This window comes from Mytilus galloprovincialis, chromosome 4 (assembly GCF_965363235.1).
Source record: "Mytilus galloprovincialis chromosome 4, xbMytGall1.hap1.1, whole genome shotgun sequence".
NCBI lineage: Eukaryota > Metazoa > Mollusca > Bivalvia > Mytilida > Mytilidae > Mytilus > Mytilus galloprovincialis.
Genome location: NC_134841.1, coordinates 91,726,300 through 91,749,530, shown reverse-complemented (window position 1 = coordinate 91,749,530; position 23,231 = coordinate 91,726,300). Strand labels below are relative to the sequence as shown.

Below are 23,231 nucleotides of genomic sequence, written 5' to 3'. Positions count from 1 at the left end.
AGAAGCATCTAATTGTTGAATAGAGTATCTTAAAAATGTAAATATCATATCAGTCTATGACGAAAATAAATAAGTATACTTTTTTTCACAGCAATGATACAATATAATATGTTTTCTTTAATCTAAACATATTTATTTTATAGTGGATTGGGAAACAAGTTTTGCAACAGTTATCTCCGAATTTATTTGGTCACTTATAGTGTGTCTTTTAAAGACTTGATTAAATAGTTATATTTTTTTGTGATAAAGTTCATTATTTGCTCCTGGCTGAGAAAATCAACCCAAAATATGTAATCAGGTTGACAAAAATCAATACGGAAAATTATTGAATTTAAAAAAGAATAATGCTGTTTAGAAAACGTTTTTAGGATACTATTAATACTACTTAAAGTTAATGTCCTCTACAAAGTAACTTAAAATGGGAAAAACATAGATAATCTTTATAATTCAAAAAATATTTGATAAAGACTTGTCAATATTCAAAGAATAAGTGTAAAATTAGAGGACATTCCATGGATTTAAACGATTGGTCCATCATGCAGAACATCGGTGATGGTGATGGTTCTAAGAAGATAATTTACGCGGACTATAACCTCTTAACATTTTCGATATATCAATCTGTTGATTGTCAGCCGCTTAGTTTTGTTAACGACTGATTATTAATTTGACAAATAACTTTAAGCTTATGCAATATAAGTACAAATATTTAACAAGCTATGAGTTTAATCATAAGTAAAGTGTCTGTAAGGAACAAGACCGTTATTATGTGAATAAATTTAATGACACCCTGGTTATTTGAGGTTTGGTGTGTAGTTGACAAATTGGTTATAAAATCACATTTCTTATTATTGGATTTGAACAAAACTTCATTGGTTTAATTGCAAACTACTAAAATACAGACATCTTTTCATAAATAAAAAAAAAAAACACACTTTTTCATTTTTTATTATTATCTAAGTTAATATAAGATAAATATTCAAGATCAAGTATACTTGAATTTTGGGGCCCTTTATAGCTTGTTGTTTGGTGTGAGCCAAGGCTCCGTGTTGAAGACCGTACATTGGCCTATAATGGTTTACTTTTATAAATTGTGACTTGGATGGAGAGTTGTCTCATTGGCACTCACACCACATCTTCCTATATCTATTAAAGTTAATTTATACAAGCAGACAATGTTGTATTAATTTGCTTCTTTACATGTATATAGCGTTGTAATCTGTAAAAATAAAACAAATTCTCGGAACGTTTGTTAACGTGTATGATTTATTTTATGTTGAAATAACTACTAGATAAACAGCAATGTGTAGTAAATGTATAGCTATTGTATTTGGTACCCCGATAAAAAGGTCTACTAGAATAACTAGAAGCACTCCCATAACTGTTTTTTTAAACCAATGAAGGGCAGTACGCGGGTTTGTCTTCCCAAATTCCCGAGATGAAATAAAGTAACCTTTGTCTGATAACTACAAATAATAAATTCCCAAATTAAGATTCGTGTATATTCCGAATGCCGCAAAAAATTAAAAAGTAAGACCCAATCCCGACGTAATGTAAAAGGTCATTCCGCTCCTCACGTATCTATTTGAAAAATTGATCTTTTCATTTCAAGAGAAATATAAAACTGCACTCATAGAATTGTTTAAAAAATATCCAGACAAACTACATAAAAATAAAGGCGTAAGTAGCAATCTATTGACTAAATGCAATTTAAAATAAGAAGTTTTTGTTTAAAACAAAATCGGTTAATTGAGACATTTGACTTAGTCAGTGCACACGATGCTCATTTGGCGTTTAATGCTTGGACCCATGAGGTGAATTATATATTTTTGAAATTTTGATTCATTAATGCTGATACTATTTTATGAGTATAAATGTTCACAAATACCTTTATCAAAAAAGTCATAAGTAAATAGGAATTTTAGGATTCAACAAAATTCATAATGAATTAATTTGGTCATATGCATTTTATGTTAATCACATTGGAAGAAAAATTAAAATGACAATATAGATTTTGAAAAAAAACCGGGTCATCGTACCGATGTTTTTGCTTTATATCAAAATATACAAATATGCTGAAATATTTCTATAAATTCTATAAAAAACACAAACATTAGTTCACAAAACACAACGTCGAAAAATGAAGAATAAGCAACACCAACTCAATAAATACTTGGGATGAACTCATGTGATCCGGATTGGAAAGCAACTCCTGCTCTACTTATGGCATCCGTCGTGTTGCACATGTTAGTACATACCCAGTAACAAGTATAATTCAGTAGGTCACTTTCGTGGAAATGGAACAGAATTGTAGTTACGACGTTAGGAACATATTTGATAGGCGTCAGTGATAAATTTCGAAAGCGTTGTTTTAACTATTCATAATCGAAGAAACGGTTTTTACATATTTAAACATGGTTTCTACCATATGATACCATATTATTTTGAATTATTGAATAAACCCGATTTCTGACAAGACAATGCATAGCTGAATGTGACATACAATTAATTTAACATCGAATCGTCAGCAAGATATGCTGTAATGTCAAAAATTTCTTCAACATTTTCCTTCTAAATGAACTAGTCACTCCACACGTTTCTTTAATAATATTCTAACCACATATAAAGTGTCCTTCGACTGTTTTCTGCTCTTTGCTCGGGTTGTTGTGTCTTTCACACATTCTCTTTTTCCATTGTTAATATCATTGAAAACCAAAGTTCACCATATTATTTATGCTATGCTATAGGATTTATTGGTAACTTATGATCAAATTTGAGCGTCTTGTATTGTTCTTGGTAGATTGTAACATATTTCCTTATTATCACAAAGTCAGCATTGAAATATTAGAATGTTTGCCTTTGGGATTCCGAAACAAAAGAACACGAAATACTTATACTTGCCATTTATTCACAAAAAACGTATTGTAGAAAAGACAAACAATGAACAATATTCTATTGTATTTCAACTCTGATAGAAAAAAGTTCATTTCAAAAAACGCTTTGTCTTTATAAAGAATCATCTATGCTTTTATGTACATAAGAGAATATTGTTCTATTTATCGTATTATAATTAATTCTAGACGAAAGCATGGACGATAATTTATAAAGACAAAACTGTACTTTCAAATGAACTTTTTCTATCACAGTTCAAATATAAAAGAATTTTGTATACTTTATTAGTTCAAATATACCGAGCTTATAATTGTGTACGTCAGAAGCTCGCCTTTTAAAGCTGACTATGCGGTATGGGCTTTGCTCATTGTTGAAGGCCGTACGGTGACCTATAGTTGTTAATGTTTGTGTCATTTTGGTATCTTGTGGACAGTTGTCTCATTGGCAATCATATAACATCTTCTTTTTTTATATCGTCTACAAAAGACTCGCAGTAACGCTTGAATACAAATGTCCAGGCCAAATAAGGAACGAAGTTTGAGGGCATTGAGGATCCGAATTTTAGAAAGGTTTTGGTAAATACAGTTAATGCAATCTATTCCTAGGTAAAATTTCCTTATCAGTTTATTTTCGACTTTTGAATTTGAACGTCCCACCGGTATCTTACACTTCGCTTTTAGTATTTTGACCAGTTCAAAAAATTATTAGAATAATAAATTTCGATGAAATTAAAAGTAGCTACTTTAATTAAGCTATGGTCACACCTTACCGGAAAGCACGAACGGACGACTAACGGATGAAAATAAACGTTGTCCGTTGACAAGATTGCTATCTGTTGGGAGTCCGTTGATGTACTGACCGAATAAAACGGACGTGTAATGAATGCATAACTGACACACACCTGATATGCAACGTCCGAGAAACGGAAACGTACCGGACAGAACGGATGTCTAACGTACATCCAACGGACAAATACCGCATAAAACGGACACCAAATGCGTACCGGATAAAACGGATGAACAAGATATACGGAAAAATTAAAGGCAACAATAATAATAATACACTAGAACACACCCGTGATATCGCGGGTCCGTGACTGAATTAAAGTATATAACTATGCGCAAGCCTTATCTTAGTATTAGTACTGTCATCTGATAAAGTCATGCCGATTATAAGATACACAATTTTCTCTGCTTTCAAATCTTTCTGTTTGAACCCGTCGAACTGGAACTGATCAATTATTGGTAATATTAAATATTTGGAAAACAAAAGCTCCTGGAATGGAGTATTTTTTAATCAACAGCATTGTCCTATATTAGTTATAAATAAAGTTGAATTCTTTGATTCGCTGTTTTACGTCATGCCCGCTAACAAATTGAAACTTATTTTTAGTCCAGATTTTTAGTATTCGTATTGTTATCTTAGAAAGTCTTACGGATTAAAATACTACAATAGGTAACAATTTGACAATTTAGTAGTGTCAACCCTGTGATTATGACCCGTTTATATAGCATATTAATCCTGAATACACCGTTTGGGTGTTGCGCCTGTCAGATGCGGAACGTACAGATAAGGTAATAGGTAACAGGTGATTATACTATTGGTATCGGTATCGGACTCGACCCGCCCGAACTTCCTACTTATTGGCGATATTAATTACGTGGAAAACAAAAGGGCCTGGAGTGGTGTAATTTTTAATCTACACCTTTGTACTATATTAGTTGTATATAAAGTTGAATTCTTTGATTCGTCGTTTTTACGTGATGACGGCTGACAAATTGGACCTCGTAATTTTAGTATTATAGATGTAAATCGCATTAATATTCAAAATGTTTCTGTGTAACTGGTTTTGGTTTGTTCTTCAAAATACCGCCAAAGGGCAGTGTCTGGCCTGAATAAGAGCTGCTTGGTTTCGATGACGTGCCTTTACTCTAAGATCGATTATGAATAATAGGAATTTATGAACCTTAAAGCCTCGGTCATACCTTACCGGATAGCACGAACGGACGACTAAAGAATAAACATAAACGTTGTCCCTTGCTAACATTGTTATCTGTTAGGAGTCCGTGGATGTACTGACCGAATAAAACGGACGAGTAACGAATGCATAACGGACACACACGATATGCAACGTACGAGAAACGGAAACGTACTGAATAGAACGGATGTCGAACGTACATCCAACCTACGAGTACCGCATAAAACGGACACCTAATGAAAGCGTTCCGGATAAAACGGATGAACAAGATTGAAAATTTAAAGACGACAATAATAATACATGTAAATCGCAAAGATATTCAAAAAGTGTAACTGGTTTCGGTTTGTTCTTAATAATGCCACCAAAGGGTAGAGTCTGGCCTGAATGAGAGCTGCTTGAAAGTGAAGACATGCACTTACTTTAAGATCGATTATGAAAAATAAGAATTCATGACACTCAAGAAACCTGACATACCAATGCAATATTTGTAATTTCTGACGCAAATTTGTAATTGGCATTTATCCGTTTTAGATATTCATCATCCGTTTTATCCGTTATACGTCCGGTAGAAGTCCGTTTCACATTCGTTCGACATCCGTTATATCCGTTAAACGTCTGGTAGACGTCCGTTGATGAATTTGTCTACCAGACAAAACGGACATCTAACGGACCTATAACGCACGCCTAACGGACATTCAACGGACATTTTATCCGTTGGGCGTCCGTTTAATGTTTGGAACATACTCAAAATTTTCTAACGGACAGAACGGACGTCGATGGATAAAACGTACGCTAAACGGACATGAACAGGCGTCTAACGGATAAGAACGGTTGTCCAACGGACATGAACAGTTTGGAAAAAGTTATCCGTTAGGCGTCCGTTCGAGATATCCGGTAAGGTGTGACCGAAGCTTAATGAATAAAAATGACACCGAGTGCTATACAAACAAATTATTAATGAAAAAAATCATGCAGTACAGAAAAACGACATTAAATCATTTATAAAATTACCAAAAGCTCTGAGGTAGTGACAATTTCTTTTCAGTCCTGCATACGCTATTGACTTAAAGAATAGAAACACGAACACATATCTCGTCCATGAGGTTTGGTTAAAATGAAAATTAATTTTGTCTGTTTTCTTCAATCATCTCAAATTTAAATTACTTTTAACGGAAATGCAAATATATATTCATGTTTTTAGATGAATTATAGTTAGATATATCATACAATCTATGTTATAATATATGAAGAATGTTTGGAAAGCTTTTTATAAATATTTTGATGTGAGCGTCACTGATGAGTCTTATGTAGACGTAACGTGCGTCTGGCGTACTAAATTATAATCCTGGTACCTTTGAGAACTATTTATAGTGTACAATCATTAACTTTCTTTAAGTTTAATTACGCTAAAGTTTGTCTTTTTTTTTCTTTTGGCCTTGATGTTCTTTCTTTTTGACAACTTAAGATGATTTATTAACCATTGACATGTCCTTATTTTTCTTCAAATTCAAAATGTAATTAAAGAAAATCTAAGGGACATAAACAAATGAATGAAATGTTGAGTTATACAATAACACTTGGTGCATTCAGGAAAATTACTTTAATCAATTTTTTTACTTTATGATTGGGTAAAACCATGATGAACACATAATTTGTTTAAGGCTATAGATTTAATAAATCCAATACATACGTGAAGGAATTTGCATAACAAATTACTTAAAATTCTTACAGCACGGAAACCAACATATTCTGTATTGTATTAAGTGTCTGTAATGATATACTTCACGCAATATTCAAGGTCAAACACTAAAGGGATTGCTAGAACTTCATTAGAACTTAAAAGTTTAGAAAGATAATTATTTTGCAATTTCCTCTTCCGTATTAAGGTTCATAATTTCAAAAAGGCTTGGATATTTTCATGTACGTGCCTTTTATAGCCTACAATACGTTATTGGTATTTCTATTGATTGAGGGCCATACCTTGCCTGATAATTGTTTAAATCCACTTCATTTGAACTCATTTACCAAATCTTTAAACTCTGGGGCAATGAACAAACGGTTATGTGAACATTTTACCATTGGACTAACGTCTGATATATAAACAGTTTCAATCTGATAGTATTCATTTTTTATCTATTATATCCGATTTCATATAAAAACAGCACAACTCAATGAATTTCAGACAATTTGACGAGCGACGAAGTTTATATTCAAATAATAACATTGCATGTCTTTGTATATTTCATAAGAATTCGTACTTTTGAGTGACAACAATCGAGAGGCATTACAAAATTAGGTTCTATTTTCCAATAAAATGCAATAGTTAAAACAACACGTGATGACAATGCCACATCAATGCACAGGAAAGCAAAACTACAAATTTGATATCAAATGAACTTTCATGGTTGTATCATGATAAAGTTCATATATAAGAACTAGATGCTTCTGGTTACTTTATAGGATTTGTTTTGTGCCCTTAGTTTTAGTATGAAGCGTGAAAGAGTACAAAATGTGATTTGGTCAACGCTTTAATTTTTTATATAGCTTTATTAAGAAGCATTCAATTGTTGAATAATGTACCTAAACAATGTAAATAACCCAGATCTCTATGACCACACTTAATTAGTAGACATTTTTTTCGAAGCAATGATACAATATGAATAAATGTCGACAAACGTTAATATGTGTTTGCTTTCTCGTTAAAAGGTATTCAATTTTGAGTTGAGGAGATAATCTTTATAGGATTTTCAACATTGTTTGTTTTATGCGCTAATTTTTAGCATGAAGCGGTGAAGAATACAAAATGGTATTTGGTCAACACTTTAATTCCCTTATTTAGTTATGTTAATAAGCATTCAATTGTTGAATAAACTACCTTTAAATTGTTAATAACCCAGATCTCCATGACACCACGTTATAAGTAGACATTGTTTTTTCTCACATGAATGATACAATATCAATAAATGTTTTCTTAGAACTGTTATCTCTACTAAGCTTAACAAGTTGAAAAGTATTATTCGGTGACAACATTTGGTCCCTATGCAGCATGTTTATTTTCAAAGACTGGATTAAACTGTTGTAAACTGTTTGTGATATAGCTGATTACTTTCTCCTGGTAAAAAAAGATCGGCCGAAACATACATATTCTTTATATGTAATCAGGTTGAAAAAATCAATACGAAAAAGTAAATGCATTAAAAAAAATAATGTTGTTCAGAAAGTCCTTTAGGATAATATTAATACTGCTTAAATTTAATGTCTTCTAAAAAGTTACTTCAAAGAGAAAAATATAGATTATCTTTAAAATTTCGATTGATTTGATAAAGACTTACCAATATGCAAAGTCTTCAGTGTTAAACATAGAGAATTCCATAGATAAAAGCGATTGGTCCATCATGCGGAACATCGTTGATGGTGATGGTTCTAAGAAGAAAATTTGCTAGGAATCTAACCTCTTAACTTCTAATTAAAAGATTCTCGATAAATCAAACTGTTGATTGTCTGTCGCTTAGTTTTAATAATTGTATTCACAACTGATTATTATTTTGAAAAAATGAGTACAACCACTTATGCAATGGAAGTACAAATTTTTTACAAGCTGTGAGTTATATCATTAGCTAAGTGTCAAGAACGTTATCATGTGAATAAGTTAAAGCCATCCTGGTTATTAGGTGTTGGATGTGCATATGACAAATTAATAATCAAATCACATCTCTTATGTTTGGTGTATATGATTTAAACAAAACATCCTTACTTTAATTGAAAACTACTAAAATACACTCATCTTTTCATAAATAACAAAACAAACTTTTTTTTAATTATTAACTAAGTTAATATAAGTGAAATATTCAATAGGAAGTATACTTAAAGTTAATTCATACAAGAAGACACTGTTATATTAATTTGCTACTTAATATAAAAATATCGTTGTACCCTGTAAAAATAGAAAAAATAAAAAAAAAAAAATATTCTCGGAATGTTTGTTAACGTGTATGATTTATCTTTTATGTTGAAATAACTACTATATAAACAGCAATGGTTAGTAAATGTATGGCTATTTTATTTGGTATTCCGATAAAAAGATCCACTAGAAAATAACTAGAAGCACTTCTATGATTGTTTTTTAAACCAACGAAGGGCAGTACGTGGGTGTATCGCGAAATAAAATAAAGTATTCTTTCTCTTAACACTAAAAATAATAATTTCTCGAACCCAGATTGGTGTATTTTCCGAATTCCGCCAAAAATAAATGATCTAACCGGTATTCTCGCAAACAAAAATAGAGACCCAATCGCGACGTAACGTAAAAGGTCATTCCGCTCCTCACTAATTCATTTGTCAAATTGATGTTTTCATTTCAAGAGTAATATAAAGCATTTGAAGAATTGTTTAAAAAATTTCCAGAAAAACTACATAAAATTAAAGGCGAAAGTAGCAATATATTGACTAAATGCAATTTAAAATAAGAAGTTTTTAAAAAATCTGTTAATTGAGGCATTTGACTTAGTCAGTGCACACGATGGTCATTGCATTGACATTTAATGCTTGGACCCATAAGGGGAATTATATTTTTGAAATTTGGATTCATTAGTGCTGATACTATTTTATGATAATAAATGTTCACAAGTACCTTTATCAGAAATAGTCATTAGTAAATGTTTCATGCTACACTTTATGTACGTTTAAACAAATCTTTATGGTTTTGAACGTTTAATAGGGATTTAAAGATTAAACAAAGTTCATAATGAATCAGTTTGGCTTGGCCATATGTATTTTTGTTAATCCCAAGAGGAGAAAAATTAAAATGACAATATAGATTTTGAAACAATACGGTCATCTTTCCGATGTTTTTGCTTCATATCAAAATATACGAATGTCTTGAAATTGACCAATAATCTTACAAAACTACATTATCTGAATTTATAAGATTGAGAATAGAAACAGAGAATTTGTCAAAGATTTAGTAACCCGAGTAAAGAGCAGAAAATAGATTAAGGACACCGCTGATTTTCAACACATCGAGAAAGATTCCGCATCCGGAGGCGAGTTTCAGTTGGCTTCATACAAAAAAATAAAATAAAAGTATATTACAGATCTTTAGTAAAAGAGGAACGAAAGATACCAGAAGGAGATTGAAACTCATAAAGAAAAAATAAACTGATAACGTCATGGCTTAAAAAAAAACCAACGTAGAAAAATGAAGACCAAGCAACATGAATCACAACCTGTGGTGATCTCATATGCTCCGGATTAGTAAGCAAATCCTGCTCTACATATGGCATCCGTCGTGTTGCTCATGTTAGTACACACCCAGTAACAAGTATAATTCAGTAGGTCGTCACAAAAACAAGGAAACGAAATTCTAGTTACGACATCAGGAAGATAATTTTTAGACGTCAGTGATAAATTTAAAAGTAGTTTAAATTTAAATGTAGTTTGAAACCGTTTATAATCGAAGAAATGATAATGATATATTTGAAACATTGTTCCTACCATATGATTGATTTGAAACATATTGTTTTGAATTATTGAATAAACCCGATTTCTGACAAGAAAATGCATAGCTGAATGCAACATACAATTATTTTAACATTAAATCGTCAGCAAGTGATGCTGTATTGTCAAAAATTTCTTAAAAGTTATCCTTCATAATAAACTAGTCAATCTACACATTTTTTTTTTGATAATCCTCTAATCATGTATTAAGTGTCCTTCGACTGTTTTCTGCTCTTTGGTCGGGTTGTTGTCTCTTTGACACATTCCCTTTCTCCATTTTCAATTTTATTGTAAATCAAGATTCACCATATTATACATGCTTCGCTCTAGGATATATTGCCATTTAAGCTTCTTTATTGGTTTGGAAGATAGTAACATATTTCCTTATTATCACAAAATCAGCATCGAATTATTAGAATGTTTGCTTTTGGGATTCCGAAACAAAGAACACGAAAAACTTATACTTACCATTGATTCATTCGCAAAAAACGTATTGTAGAACAAACACAGAACAATATTCTATTGTATTTCAACTCTGATAGAAAAAAGTTCATTTGAAAGAACGCTTTTGTAAAGTATCATCCATGCCTTTATGTACATAAAAGAATATTGTTCTATTTATCTTATTCTGATTTAATTCTAGATGAAAGCACGAACGATACTTTGTAAAGACAAAAGTGTTTTTCAAATGAACATTTTCTATCAGAGTTCATATCTAAAAGAATAAAGCATATTCTATTAGATTAAATATACCGAACTCATAATTATGTACGCCAGAAGCTCGTTTTGTCTACATAGGAGTCTACACACTCGAATACAAATATGAAGGCCAACTAAGGTACGAAGTTTGAGGGCATTCAGGATCCGGATTTTAGAAAGGTTTTGGTAAATACAGTACATATGTAAATGCAATCCATTCCTAGGGTAGAAGTTTCTTATCAGTTATTTTCGACTTCTGAGTTTGAACGTCCCTCCCGCTTCTTACACTTCGCTATTAGTATTTTCACCAGTTCAACAAATTATTAGATTTATTAATTTCGATGAAAATAAACTGATGCTACTTTACTTATAAATAAATATGACACCAAGTGCTATACAAATCAATTATTAATGACACAATTAATGCAGAACAGGAAAACGACATCAAATCATTTATAACATTATTACTAAAAGCTCTGAAGTAGTGATAATTTCTTTCATGTCCTGCATACGCTATGGACTTTAAGAGATTAGAAACACGTACCTATAGCTCGTCCATGAGGTTGAGATTAATACAATAAATTTTGTCTGTTTTCTTCAATCATTTCAAAATTGAATTAATTTTAACGGAAATGCAAATATTAACGTTTTCAAATGTATTATAGTGTGATAGATCATACCATCTATAATATATGCAGAATTTTTGGAAAGTTTTATAGTGTACAATCATTAATTGTCTGTGAAGTTTAATTACGTTAGTTTGTCTTTTTTCGTTTGGCCTTTGTGTTCTTTACTTTTTTACAACTTTAGATGTTGTATTAGTCTTTGGCATGTCATTATCTTTTTTCTAAATCACGAACAAAAAGTCATTAGAAAAAATCAAAGGGACATAAGCAATAGAATGAAACGGTGAAAATATAATAACACTTGGCACATTCAGGAAAATCACTGTATCTTCGAATCAAATTTTTTAACATCATATAGTATTACTTAGATGATTGGGAAAAACCAGGATGAACACATAATTTGTTTAAGGCTATAGCTTTAATAAATCCAAGACGTGAAATAAAAAATAAGCCGATATAGTAGGGTCACGCTAGGTCAACTAAAATTACCTGTGTTATTAACATGTTTAAATCTGTAATCGTATTCATTATTTTTTTTTATTATATCCAATTCATATAAAACATTATATTTCAATGAGTTTCGGACAATTTGAAGAGCGAGATAGTTTATATTCAAATAATAACATTACATGTCTTTGTTTAATTAAATTTTTAATTTCAGTTTCTTGTGTACAATTTGTAGTTAAGTATTGCGTTCATTTTCACTGACTAGTTTTTTATATTTGTTCAGGGGGCCCGCCGAAGGACGAATCCGGGTGCGGGAACTTCTCGCTGCATTGAAGACCTGTTTGTGACCTTATGCTTTTATCTGTTCTATGGTCGGGTTGTTGTCTCTTTGACACATTCCCCATTTTCATTCTCAATTTTATATTTCATAAGAATCCGTACTTATGAGTGACGACAATCGAGAGGCATTCCAGAATTAGATGGTATTTCCCAATAAAATAGTCCATACAGCACGTGCTGACAATGCCACATCAACACACAGGAAAGCAAAACTACAAATTTGATATCAAATAAACTTTCATGGTTGTGTCATGATAAAGTTCGTTTAAAAGAATTCTTGTAACTTTCAAAAACGTTAATTGTGTGCTCTAATTTTTAGTTTCAGGCGTGGAAGAATACAAAATATGATTTGGTCAACGCTTGTATTCCCTAATATAGCTATATCTAGAAGCTTTCATTTGTTGATTAAAGTACATTAAAATGTAAATAACGCAGCTCTCTATGACGACACTAATTAAGTAGACATTTTTTTCACAGCAATGATGCAATAATAATAAATGTTTTATTAAAATAGTTGTTTCTTACAGCTAAATTAGTTCAAATGGTATATCTTTATAATCTGGTGCAGGAAAATTGGTACCGTTAATGCTATTATAAAGTGTAATTCAGTAACAATGTATTTGGTCTCTTAGAATATGTTTTTTTTTTAAAGACTGGATTATACAGTTTTCAATATTGTGTCATATAATTTATTACTAGCTCCAAGCAAAATAGGATCAGCCTGAAAATATTCTTTGTATGTAATTATCACGTTGAAATAAATCAATACGCCAAAATAAATGAATTGGACAAAAAAATAATCTTGTTGAAGAAAACTTCTTTACAATATAAGTACTACCTAGGGTCAATGTCTTCTACAGCTATAAAAGGAAAAATCGTAGGTTATCTATAAAATTCCAAATGATTAGTTAAAGACGTACCGATATGCAAACTCTAATTGTTATAATAGAGAGCATTTCATAGATGTAAGCGATTGGTCCATCAAGCGGAACATCGTTGATGGTGATGGTTCTAAGAAAAAAAATATGCGCGGACTATCACTTCTAAACTTCTTATTAAAGATCTGCGATATGTCTCTAGCTCTTGATTGCTTGTTTCTTAGTTTTTATACTTGTACTCACGACAAATTATTAATTTAAGGAAATTTAAGAAACAATTACTTGTGCAATGGAATTATGAATATTTAACATTATCATGATTTATCATTAGAGAAGTTTCTGTAAGAATGAAGAAATTATATGACATCCTTGTCATTAGGTCTTTGGTGGACAGTTGACAAATTGGTTATCAAATCACAATCTTCCTTTGCTTTAAATTTACAGACATTTTAACACAAATAACAATACACACATTTTCGTTTTTTAATTAACTAAGTTTATATTAGCATTCATTAAATTATTTAGTAAACTTAAAGTTACTTTATAAAATAAAACACTGTACATATTATATTAATTTGCTTCTTTATATGTATATTTTGTTTTTACATGACGTTATACCCTGTAAAATATAGAACAGTTTCAAAAAATTCGTGGTATGTTTGTTAACGTGTATTATTTTTGTTATGTTGAAAAAAACTACTATATAATGTAGTATATGTAGTAAACTACTATAGCAATGTTAAGTAAATATATATCTACTTAATTTATTACCCACATGTAAAAGTCGATTAAAAAATTTGACACATCCCATAATTGTATAGCTCACAATTGAGGGGCGGTATGATAGGGTGTCATCTCAAATTACGGAAAATCCTCAAGGGTGACTGGGGTATAGAAATAGAGAGTGCCACGCTGTTTGCACGTTAAGAACCCTTGCAACAACTCTTTGAGGGGTCCGTAGGTGGCTTGTTGCAAGGCAAAATTTCGGTCCCTATCCAAAATACCCTTATTTTCCAGTGGCAGTTGAAATTTCCCCGACCATCATCCTAGATGGCCTCTATTACAACAACCTACCTATTGTATATATTGTGAACTTGTTCTCGTCCTGAATATGCATGAAATATTTGCCACTGGACGTTAAGCAACCAACAATCAATCAATCAAATTACGGAAATAATAAACATTCTTTTCGAATCACGAAAAATTTTAAATTCCCGAGTCACAATTGGTGTATATTCCGAATTCCTGCGAAAATAAGGATCTATCCGGTATTCACGCAAAAAATGAAAACCCTATCCCGACGTTATGTTTAAACTCTTTCCGCCCCTCACGAATCTTTTTTTGAAAAAAAAATATTTTCGTTTCAAGAGTTAAATAAAACTGCATTTAAAGAAGTGTTTTAAAAAATCCAGACAAACTACACAAAAATAAAGTTGCAAGTTGCAATTATATTAACTAAATGATTTAAAAGGGTTATTCTTAAACAAAATCGGTTAATTAAGACATTTGTGTTAGTCAGTGCACACGAGGCTCCTTTTGCGTTTAATGCTTGGACCCATGAGGTGAATTATTTTTTTGAAATTTGGATTCATTAGTGCTGTTACATCTTTACAATCATAAATGTTCACAAATACCTTTATCAGAAATAGTCATTAGTAAATGGTTTGTTCTACACATTCTGTACGTTTTAAATAAAGTTCTTTATGGTTTTGTACGGTTTATAGGAATTTAATGATAACATAAAAAAACCGTTTGGCTATATGCATTTTTTGTTAATCACAAGAGGAGAAAAAATTGAATTGAGAATATATATTTTGATGAGTTACTTTTGCTAAAAACGGTCATCTTTCCGAGTTGTTTTTGCTTTATATCAAAATATAAAAATGGACTGAAATGGACCAAAATTCTTTTACATATTTTCATCTTTTGAATTTATTAAATTGAGATTAAAAACAGGGATTGTGTCATAGAGACAGCAACCCGACCAAGGAGCAGAAAATAGTCTAAGGCCGCCACTTGTTCTTCAACACATTGAAAATATTCTGCACCCAGAGGCGGGCTTCAGTGGCTTTAACATTTAAACTAATAAATCGAAAATAAACTGACAACGTCATGACTTAAAATAGAAAAAAAAAAACCAAACAACAGTTCACAAAATACAACCTAGAAAAATGAAGACTTTAGAATTACAAACCCTCCTGAAAAAATGGGGGGTGATCACAGGTGCTACAGAAGGGTACAATGTCTTCAAATTTGGCACCGCCGTGTTGCTCATGTTAGTACACATCCGGTAAAAAGTCTTATTCGATATGTCACATACGTGAAATTTATTTATTTATACGGGATTTAACGAAATCAGGAACATAACTGATGAAGGTCAGCGATAAATTACAAATGCGTTGTTTAAACCATTCGTAATCAAATGAGTGGTATTGGTAAGGACATTATTGAACTATTGTTCTTTCCATATATATTTTGGACAAATTTTTTGGAAGTATTGAATTTTGAATTAACCCTATTTCTTACAGAAAATGCACAGCTGAATGTGACATACAATTGATTTAATATCGAGTCATCAGCTAGTTATGCTGTAATGTCAATCATTTCTGCAAAATTATCATTCTTAATCAAAAACTACAGTCACTTTACATATTTCTGTACTATTCCTATTGGCATATATAATGGTGTAAATCAAGGCAAACTATATTATTTATGCTACGCTCTAGGATCCATCTGTATCTTATGATCTAATTTGAGCTTCTTTATCGTTCTTGGTAGATTCATATATAAGTCTTATGATCACAAAATCATCATCGAATTGATAAAATGTTGCCTTTGGGATTCCGAAACAAAGAACATGAAATACTTATTCTTGCCATTCATTCCTTCACAAAGACGTCTGTAGAAAAGACGAACAAAGAACATTATTCAATTATATTTGAATTTTGATGGAAAAAGTTCATTTAAAGGAACGCGTTTGTCTTTATTAAGTTTCGTCTATGCTTTCATCTAAAATTATCTTAGAATAATATAAACATATCAAAGATACCGAGCTCATAATTGTGCACACCAGACGATTGTTTCGTTTACGAAAGACTCACAGTGCCGTTCGGATATAAATGTTGAAGTTATATAAGGTACCAAGTTTAAGGGCATTGAGGATCCGTATTTGTGAAAGGTTTTGGCAAATACAATTAAGGATGTACTTAGGTGAGGTTTTGGATTTTGTGTCAAATGTTCGGACTACTTGCTGTTTTTCCATACAATACAATGTAAAATATTTTGCCCCATAACACCCATTTATTTTTTCATACAAGACTAAATAGCTCATGAAAGGTTAATTACCATAATTTTAGAAGATTCTTAATTTTCGTTCTTTTGTTTTGAGACCTTATAATACCAATGCAACAAAAGTTTAAATTTTGAATGTTAAATAGTTTACTGTTACTACTTGAGTTTAACTTGATGACTTTTCCTTGGATTTAGTTTGCTACCTGCTTTTGTTTTCTCCTTATCAGTTTATGAATTTAAAACAGTGGTATACTACTACTGTCTTCATTTAAGACTTGTAAAGAATTTAACATTTTCAGTGTCGTTTTTCAGCCGCCTCAAATAGCAGATAATATTAATCTTAGCTTGGAGATACAAACTTTTTGGTGTAACTGTTCACGAAATGATTGGTTATTATTTTACAACTGACGGAAACAAAAGATTGTTAAATAGTTGATGACGACTCAGACGATTCAATAATGACATAGAATGCGACAAACCATTTGTCAATCATTCCTAATTTTGTCTGTTTTCTTCAATCATTTCAAAATCGCATTACTTTTAATGGAAATGCAAACACATATTACTGTTTTTCAAATGAATTATAGTTTGATAGATCATACAATCTATGAAATAATATATGCAGAATGTTTTGAAAGCATTTCATAGTGTTCAATCTTTATTTTCTGTGTACGGTAGTATTGAAAGCACTGTAGTTTGTCTTTTTGTTTCTTTTGGCCAAAATGATCTCTGTCCTTTCATGACTGAAGATTGTTGCTTATTTTTTGTATCTTTTTTCTTTTAACTACATATAATAGCTTCGTCAGAAAACAGAACCAAAAGTTCATCACCAAATGAGGATGAATTACTGAATGATACAATAAAGGCTATGTGTATACAAGAAAAGTACTTTATCTGCGAGTCAATTTTTCGAATTACAAATAGTATATTATTACTTTTGTGATTTGTTACTAATATGATGAACACATAATTTACTTAAGGCTATAAATTCAATAAATCCAATACGCGAGGAGATTTATATTTGCATAACAAATTACTTAACATTCTTATAGCACGGAATCACAGCAATAGCTGTATTGTATTTACTGTCCGTAATGAGACATTTCACGCAATATTCAATGTTAAAAACTAAAAGGATTTCATTTGGACTAAATAGTTTTAAAGAAAGATAATTATTTGGCAATTTCCTTGAACGTATTAAGGTTCAAAACTTCAAGATAGGGTTGAATATATTTTATTTCGGGGCCTTTTGTAGCCGAACGGTATGTTTTTATCTCTCATGGTTAAAGGGCTTACTCTGACTATTAATTGGTTTCATTCACTTCTTTGAGACTATGTAAGACAGTTGTCTCATTGGCAATCCTAGCACATTTTCTTACTTTTACACTAAAAATAAATCAAATTAACTAACGGTCATGTGAAGCTGATTCGTTCATTTTACCATGGGCTAACGTCATCTATATTTACAGTTTAAACATGACAGTATTCATTAATTCATTAATTTATTCATCATATCCTATTTTGAAATGAAAACAACATCACGTATGTCAAATTTTGACAATTTTGATTGGTTAAGAAGTTTATAGCCATATAATAGCTTAATATATCCCCATGTCCGTGTATATTTCATAAGAGTCCGTACTTTTGGGTGACGACAATGAAGAGGCATTCAATAGTTTTATTTTCCTAATAGAATAAAACAGTTCAGACAGTACGTGCTTCACATAACAATGACATGGCAATACATTGGAAAAGAAAATTGAAATTTCATGGTTGCAGTATAAAACAATGTATTTATCTGTATTGAATGCATCGTTTTATAGTTGTATGGGAAATACAAGCGTTGACTGTGTTCTTATTTTAGAATAAAAAGCGGAAACATACAAAATGTGGTTTTGTTAACGATTTAATTCCCAAAATAAAGCTCTCGCTACATTGAAGACCTGTTGGTGACCCTCTGTTGTTGTTTTTTATTTGGTCGGGTTGTTGTCTCTTTGACACATTCCCCATTTCCATTCTCAATTTTATACTATATCTAGAACCATTCAGGTCTTGAATAAATGTAAATAAAACATCTCTCCATGACACTAAATAAAAAGACATTTGTGATACAATATTCATTTTTTAAATAAATTGTTTCCTTCAACGGTTAATTCTTATAGGCTAAATTAATTTCAATCTTCTTTCTTTTATAAAAGTATAATTCAGTATATTAATGTATTTGGGCGCTTACAATTTTCGAAAATTTTAAGACACTAGGTCATTTCTTGCACATGGCAGAAAATATCAGAAACAGGTCAACTCTAAAATATTCTTTGTATGTAATCAGGTTAAGAAATATCAATACGAAAAAATAGTTAATGCAATGTATAAATGTGAAATACCAAACAAACTTACAAAATGTACTCAAAAAGTATACACATATACAGTGCCTGTCGGAAACAGAAGTGTTATCCTATATATACTAATATAAATTTGTTTACATCTTTGTAATTTGGTCTTTGATGGGAAATTGAGAAATTAATTAACAAATCACATCTCCTATTTTATGTTTGTTTATTTGATTAAAACAAATTTAACTTCCTTGATTTGATAAAACTGCTTGGAAATAGACATTTTTCATTAATATACTCTGAAAACCTTCTTTTTTTAATCGAATATCATTTTAAAATAAACATAAATAAGTATACTTCCGGCATACAAGAACGTAATGTAATTGAACTACCTTAAATGAAATAAAACATTTACTGTATTTTATAGAGCGTGGAAAAACTGAATCCTTCATTTCCCGCACTTCATCACCGTCAACACACTAACAGAGCCTACTTGTCTGATTTATTTTGAAAATGTCTTCACGTCCTGGATATGCATAAACTGCACACACAACAATCAACTTATTTACACATGTTATGAAATACTATACTAATGTGTTTTTTTCTTTCAGTTCTTTTCTTAGTGGCGTATTATGTATTGCTGATCCTGATATGCATTCCGATATGTTACCTTCAAATAAAGCTAGGAGCTATCTACAGACACGGAATAGTTGGTATCTTCAGCAATTTGATCCCATTTTTAAAAGGTAATTTTTTTGCTTATATAGTCTACGACAGCAGAAGTTCGGCTTTATATTTTTTAGTCAGTCTCGTCAATTTTCACTTCATGCAGGAACTTCTTAGAAAGAAAGACAAGAAGTTAGCAATATCCTTTAACTCTACCTTCCGCTATATAGATGATGTTCTTTCACTAAATAATTCAAAATTTGGTGACTATGTGGAACGCATCTATTCCATCGAATTAGATATAAGGGATACTACAGATACAGTTAAGTCGGCCTCATATCTTGACTTACATCTAGAAATTGACAAAGAGGGTCGGTTGAAAACAAAACTTTATGACAAAAGAGATGATTACAGCTTTCCAATTGTGAACTTTCCATTTCTAAGTAGCAACATGCCAGCAGCACCTGCATACTGGGTATATATCTCCCAATTGATACGATATTTCCTTGCTTGCATTTCCTATTATGATTTTCTTGATAGAGGGTTGCTGCTCACAAGGAAGCTATTAAACCAAGAGTTCAAATGGTGAAGTTGAAATAATCCCTTCTTAAATTTTACGGACGCCATCACGGATTGGTTGACCGTTATGGAATAACCGTTTCACAAATAATATCGGATATGTTCCTTACGTCGTAACTGCAATCACCTTCCCTTTCATGAATGTGACCTACCGAATTAGACTATTTACCGGATTTGTTATCACATAAGCAACACGATGGGTGCCACATGTGGAGCAGGACCTGCTTACCCTTCCGGAACACCCGAGATCACCCCTAGTTTTTGGTGGGGTTCGTGTTGTTTATTCTTTAGTTTTCTATGTTGTGCCATGTGTACTATTGTTTTTCTGTTTGTCTTTTTCATTTTTAGCCATGGCGTTGTCAGTTTATTTTAGATTTATGAGTTTGACTGTCCCTCTGGTACCTTTGGTAACTATTTACACCACTAGGTCGATGTCACTGATGGTGGACGTTTCGTCCCCGAGGGTATCACCTTCCCAGTAGTTTACACTTCTGTGTTGACATGAATATCAATAATGTGGTCATTTTTATAAATTTTTATAAATGTTTATAAATATGATTTTTCGAAAAACTAAGGATGTTCTTATCCCAGATACAGATTACCTTAGCCGTATTTGGCACAACTTTTTTGAATTTTGCATCCTCAATGCTCTTCAACTTTGTACTAGTTTGGCTTTATAAATATTTCGATTTGAACGTCACTGATGAGTCTTATGTAGACGAAACGCGCGTCTGGCGTACTAAATTATAATCCTGATACCTTTGATAACTATCGTCCCTCTTTTGAAACTGATTAAATAACACGTATAGAAATAAGAAGATGTGGTATTATTAGGAACGAGACATTTCTCCACCAGAGACTAAATGATAAAGAAAGTACATGTAATTGTTAATACCTGAAGGTTGTTGTAAAAAATAAAGTAACAAAACTAGTATATGCTTTAATTGATAACAAGCTAAATATAATAAAATGTTTTTACCAATCAAAATTATACTTATGAAATCAAAAATAAACTAATTTATTTTACAGGAGGCGCTGTAGCTCTTCTTGTAATGACATTTATACGATGTTTAACATCAGGATTGGAACTGAGTTACAGCCTTTACTTTTCCTTTGTATCCTTCGACAGTTTTAGAAGCGGCAACACCAGTGTTGTTAGGTAAGGATATGCATTATTCGGCAAAATATTGAACATGTGACAAGTTATCGCCACTGCTATGTAATCCGAAGAAAACCGTACCTGACATTGGCAAAAAAAAAACCCCCAAAATACAAAAACGTACTAGAAAACTTAACTAGGAGCAATCAAATGTGTTCAGCAAAACAGTACTTGTATTCATACTTATATCCTTATTGATGCGTGCTTACCCAAATAACGATGCCCCAGTTCTGTATCTGCATTTGAAATCTTTAGGTTCAATAGGAACAGTTTTATCTTTCACATGTTTTGCTTTGAAACGACAATGATAAGTACATCAGTATTTTCATGTAAATATCCGTGCAAGTATAGATAAGCCAATAAATTACTAACTTACACCGCTAATGGTCACATACTAATTAGTTCACTCATTTTCATATGACAAAAATAACCATCTCGTCTAACTTAATGTTATCATAAAAAGACAAAGTTATTTCAGACCAAAGATTATATTTGTCTAGCCGTTATAGTGCTATATTTGGTGTAATTTCGTGTAAACTGTTCATGGTCTTATGAATAAGTTAAAATTCCCCGATTCTAAATTAGATCCTACTTTACTTTTTACTTGTATTTGATGCATTTTGTGTTGTTATTACATCTAAAACAGTTGCATCAAACCCTCAAGCATTTATTTTAAGTATTTACAATTTATATCTATCTGACGTCTTCGTTTTACGGTACATCAATTCATAAGTGAAGTTATATAATTTCATTTTAAAATGTTCTTATTTTGTACTAATGATTTAATATTATAGGGTTATTGCATGAATATTGGGGAATATTGTTCCGAGTAGAATTTTATATTGCACGAGTTTGCGAGTGCAATATATGTTCTACGAGGGACAATATTCCCCAATATTCATGCAATAACCCTTTTATTGTATAGCAATATAATATTTAAAAGTAAAAATTGGTTTAAACTAAGATTTTGTCGTTGATGACGTCATCAATTTTGAAGATTTATTGCACTAGTGCAATATTAGAATTTATTGCACGCTAACTTTTGGTTACTTTCTGTGGGAAATATTATATTGATATACAATAATAAAGATAATCGAGTAACATCGAAAATCAACATGAAATTTTATAAAAAAGCCACGTTATAGATAACTATTAAAGAAGCTGTTGGATAAACGTCAACGAGATAACAACCAACCGACATAAATAACACCTATAATATAGACATGGAAATGTTATGGCAGTCCAGCCACACAATTCTTTCCCAATTGACCAACCGACATAAATAACACCTATAATATACAAATGGAAATGTTATGGCAGTCCAGCCACACAATTCTTTCCCAATTGACCAACCGACATAAATAACACCTATAATATACAAATGGAAATGTTATGGCAGTCCAGCCACACAATTCTTTCCCAATTGACCAACCGACATAAATAACACCTATAATATACAAATGGAAATGTTATGGCAGTCCAGCCACACAATTCTTTCCCAATTGACCAACCGACATAAATAACACCTATAATATACAAATGGAAATGTTATGGCAGTCCAGCCACACAATTCTTACCCAATTGACCAACCGACATAAATAACACCTATAATATACAAATGGAAATGTTATGGCAGTCCAGCCACACAATTCTTACCCAATTGACCAACCGACATAAATAACACCTATAATATAGAAATGGAAATGTTATGGCAGTCCAGCCACACAATTCTTTCCCAATTGACCAACCGACATAAATAACACCTATAATATAGAAATGGAAATGTTATGGCAGTCCAGCCACACAATTCTTTCCCAACTGACCAACCGACATAAATAACACCTATAATAT

General features: G+C 31.5%; 1 protein-coding gene across 1 annotated transcript in view; it reads left to right on the top strand.

Annotated features, from left to right (window-relative positions):
- Positions 1-23,231, top strand: part of LOC143073380 (sodium- and chloride-dependent GABA transporter 2-like) — a 67,932-nt gene that overhangs the window by 16,562 nt on the left and 28,139 nt on the right. The window contains exons 2-3 of the mRNA XM_076248871.1: positions 19,588-19,722; positions 21,251-21,380. Of these exons, the coding sequence (XP_076104986.1) occupies positions 19,588-19,722; positions 21,251-21,380 (265 nt within the window). The remainder of the gene's footprint in view (positions 1-19,587; positions 19,723-21,250; positions 21,381-23,231) is intronic.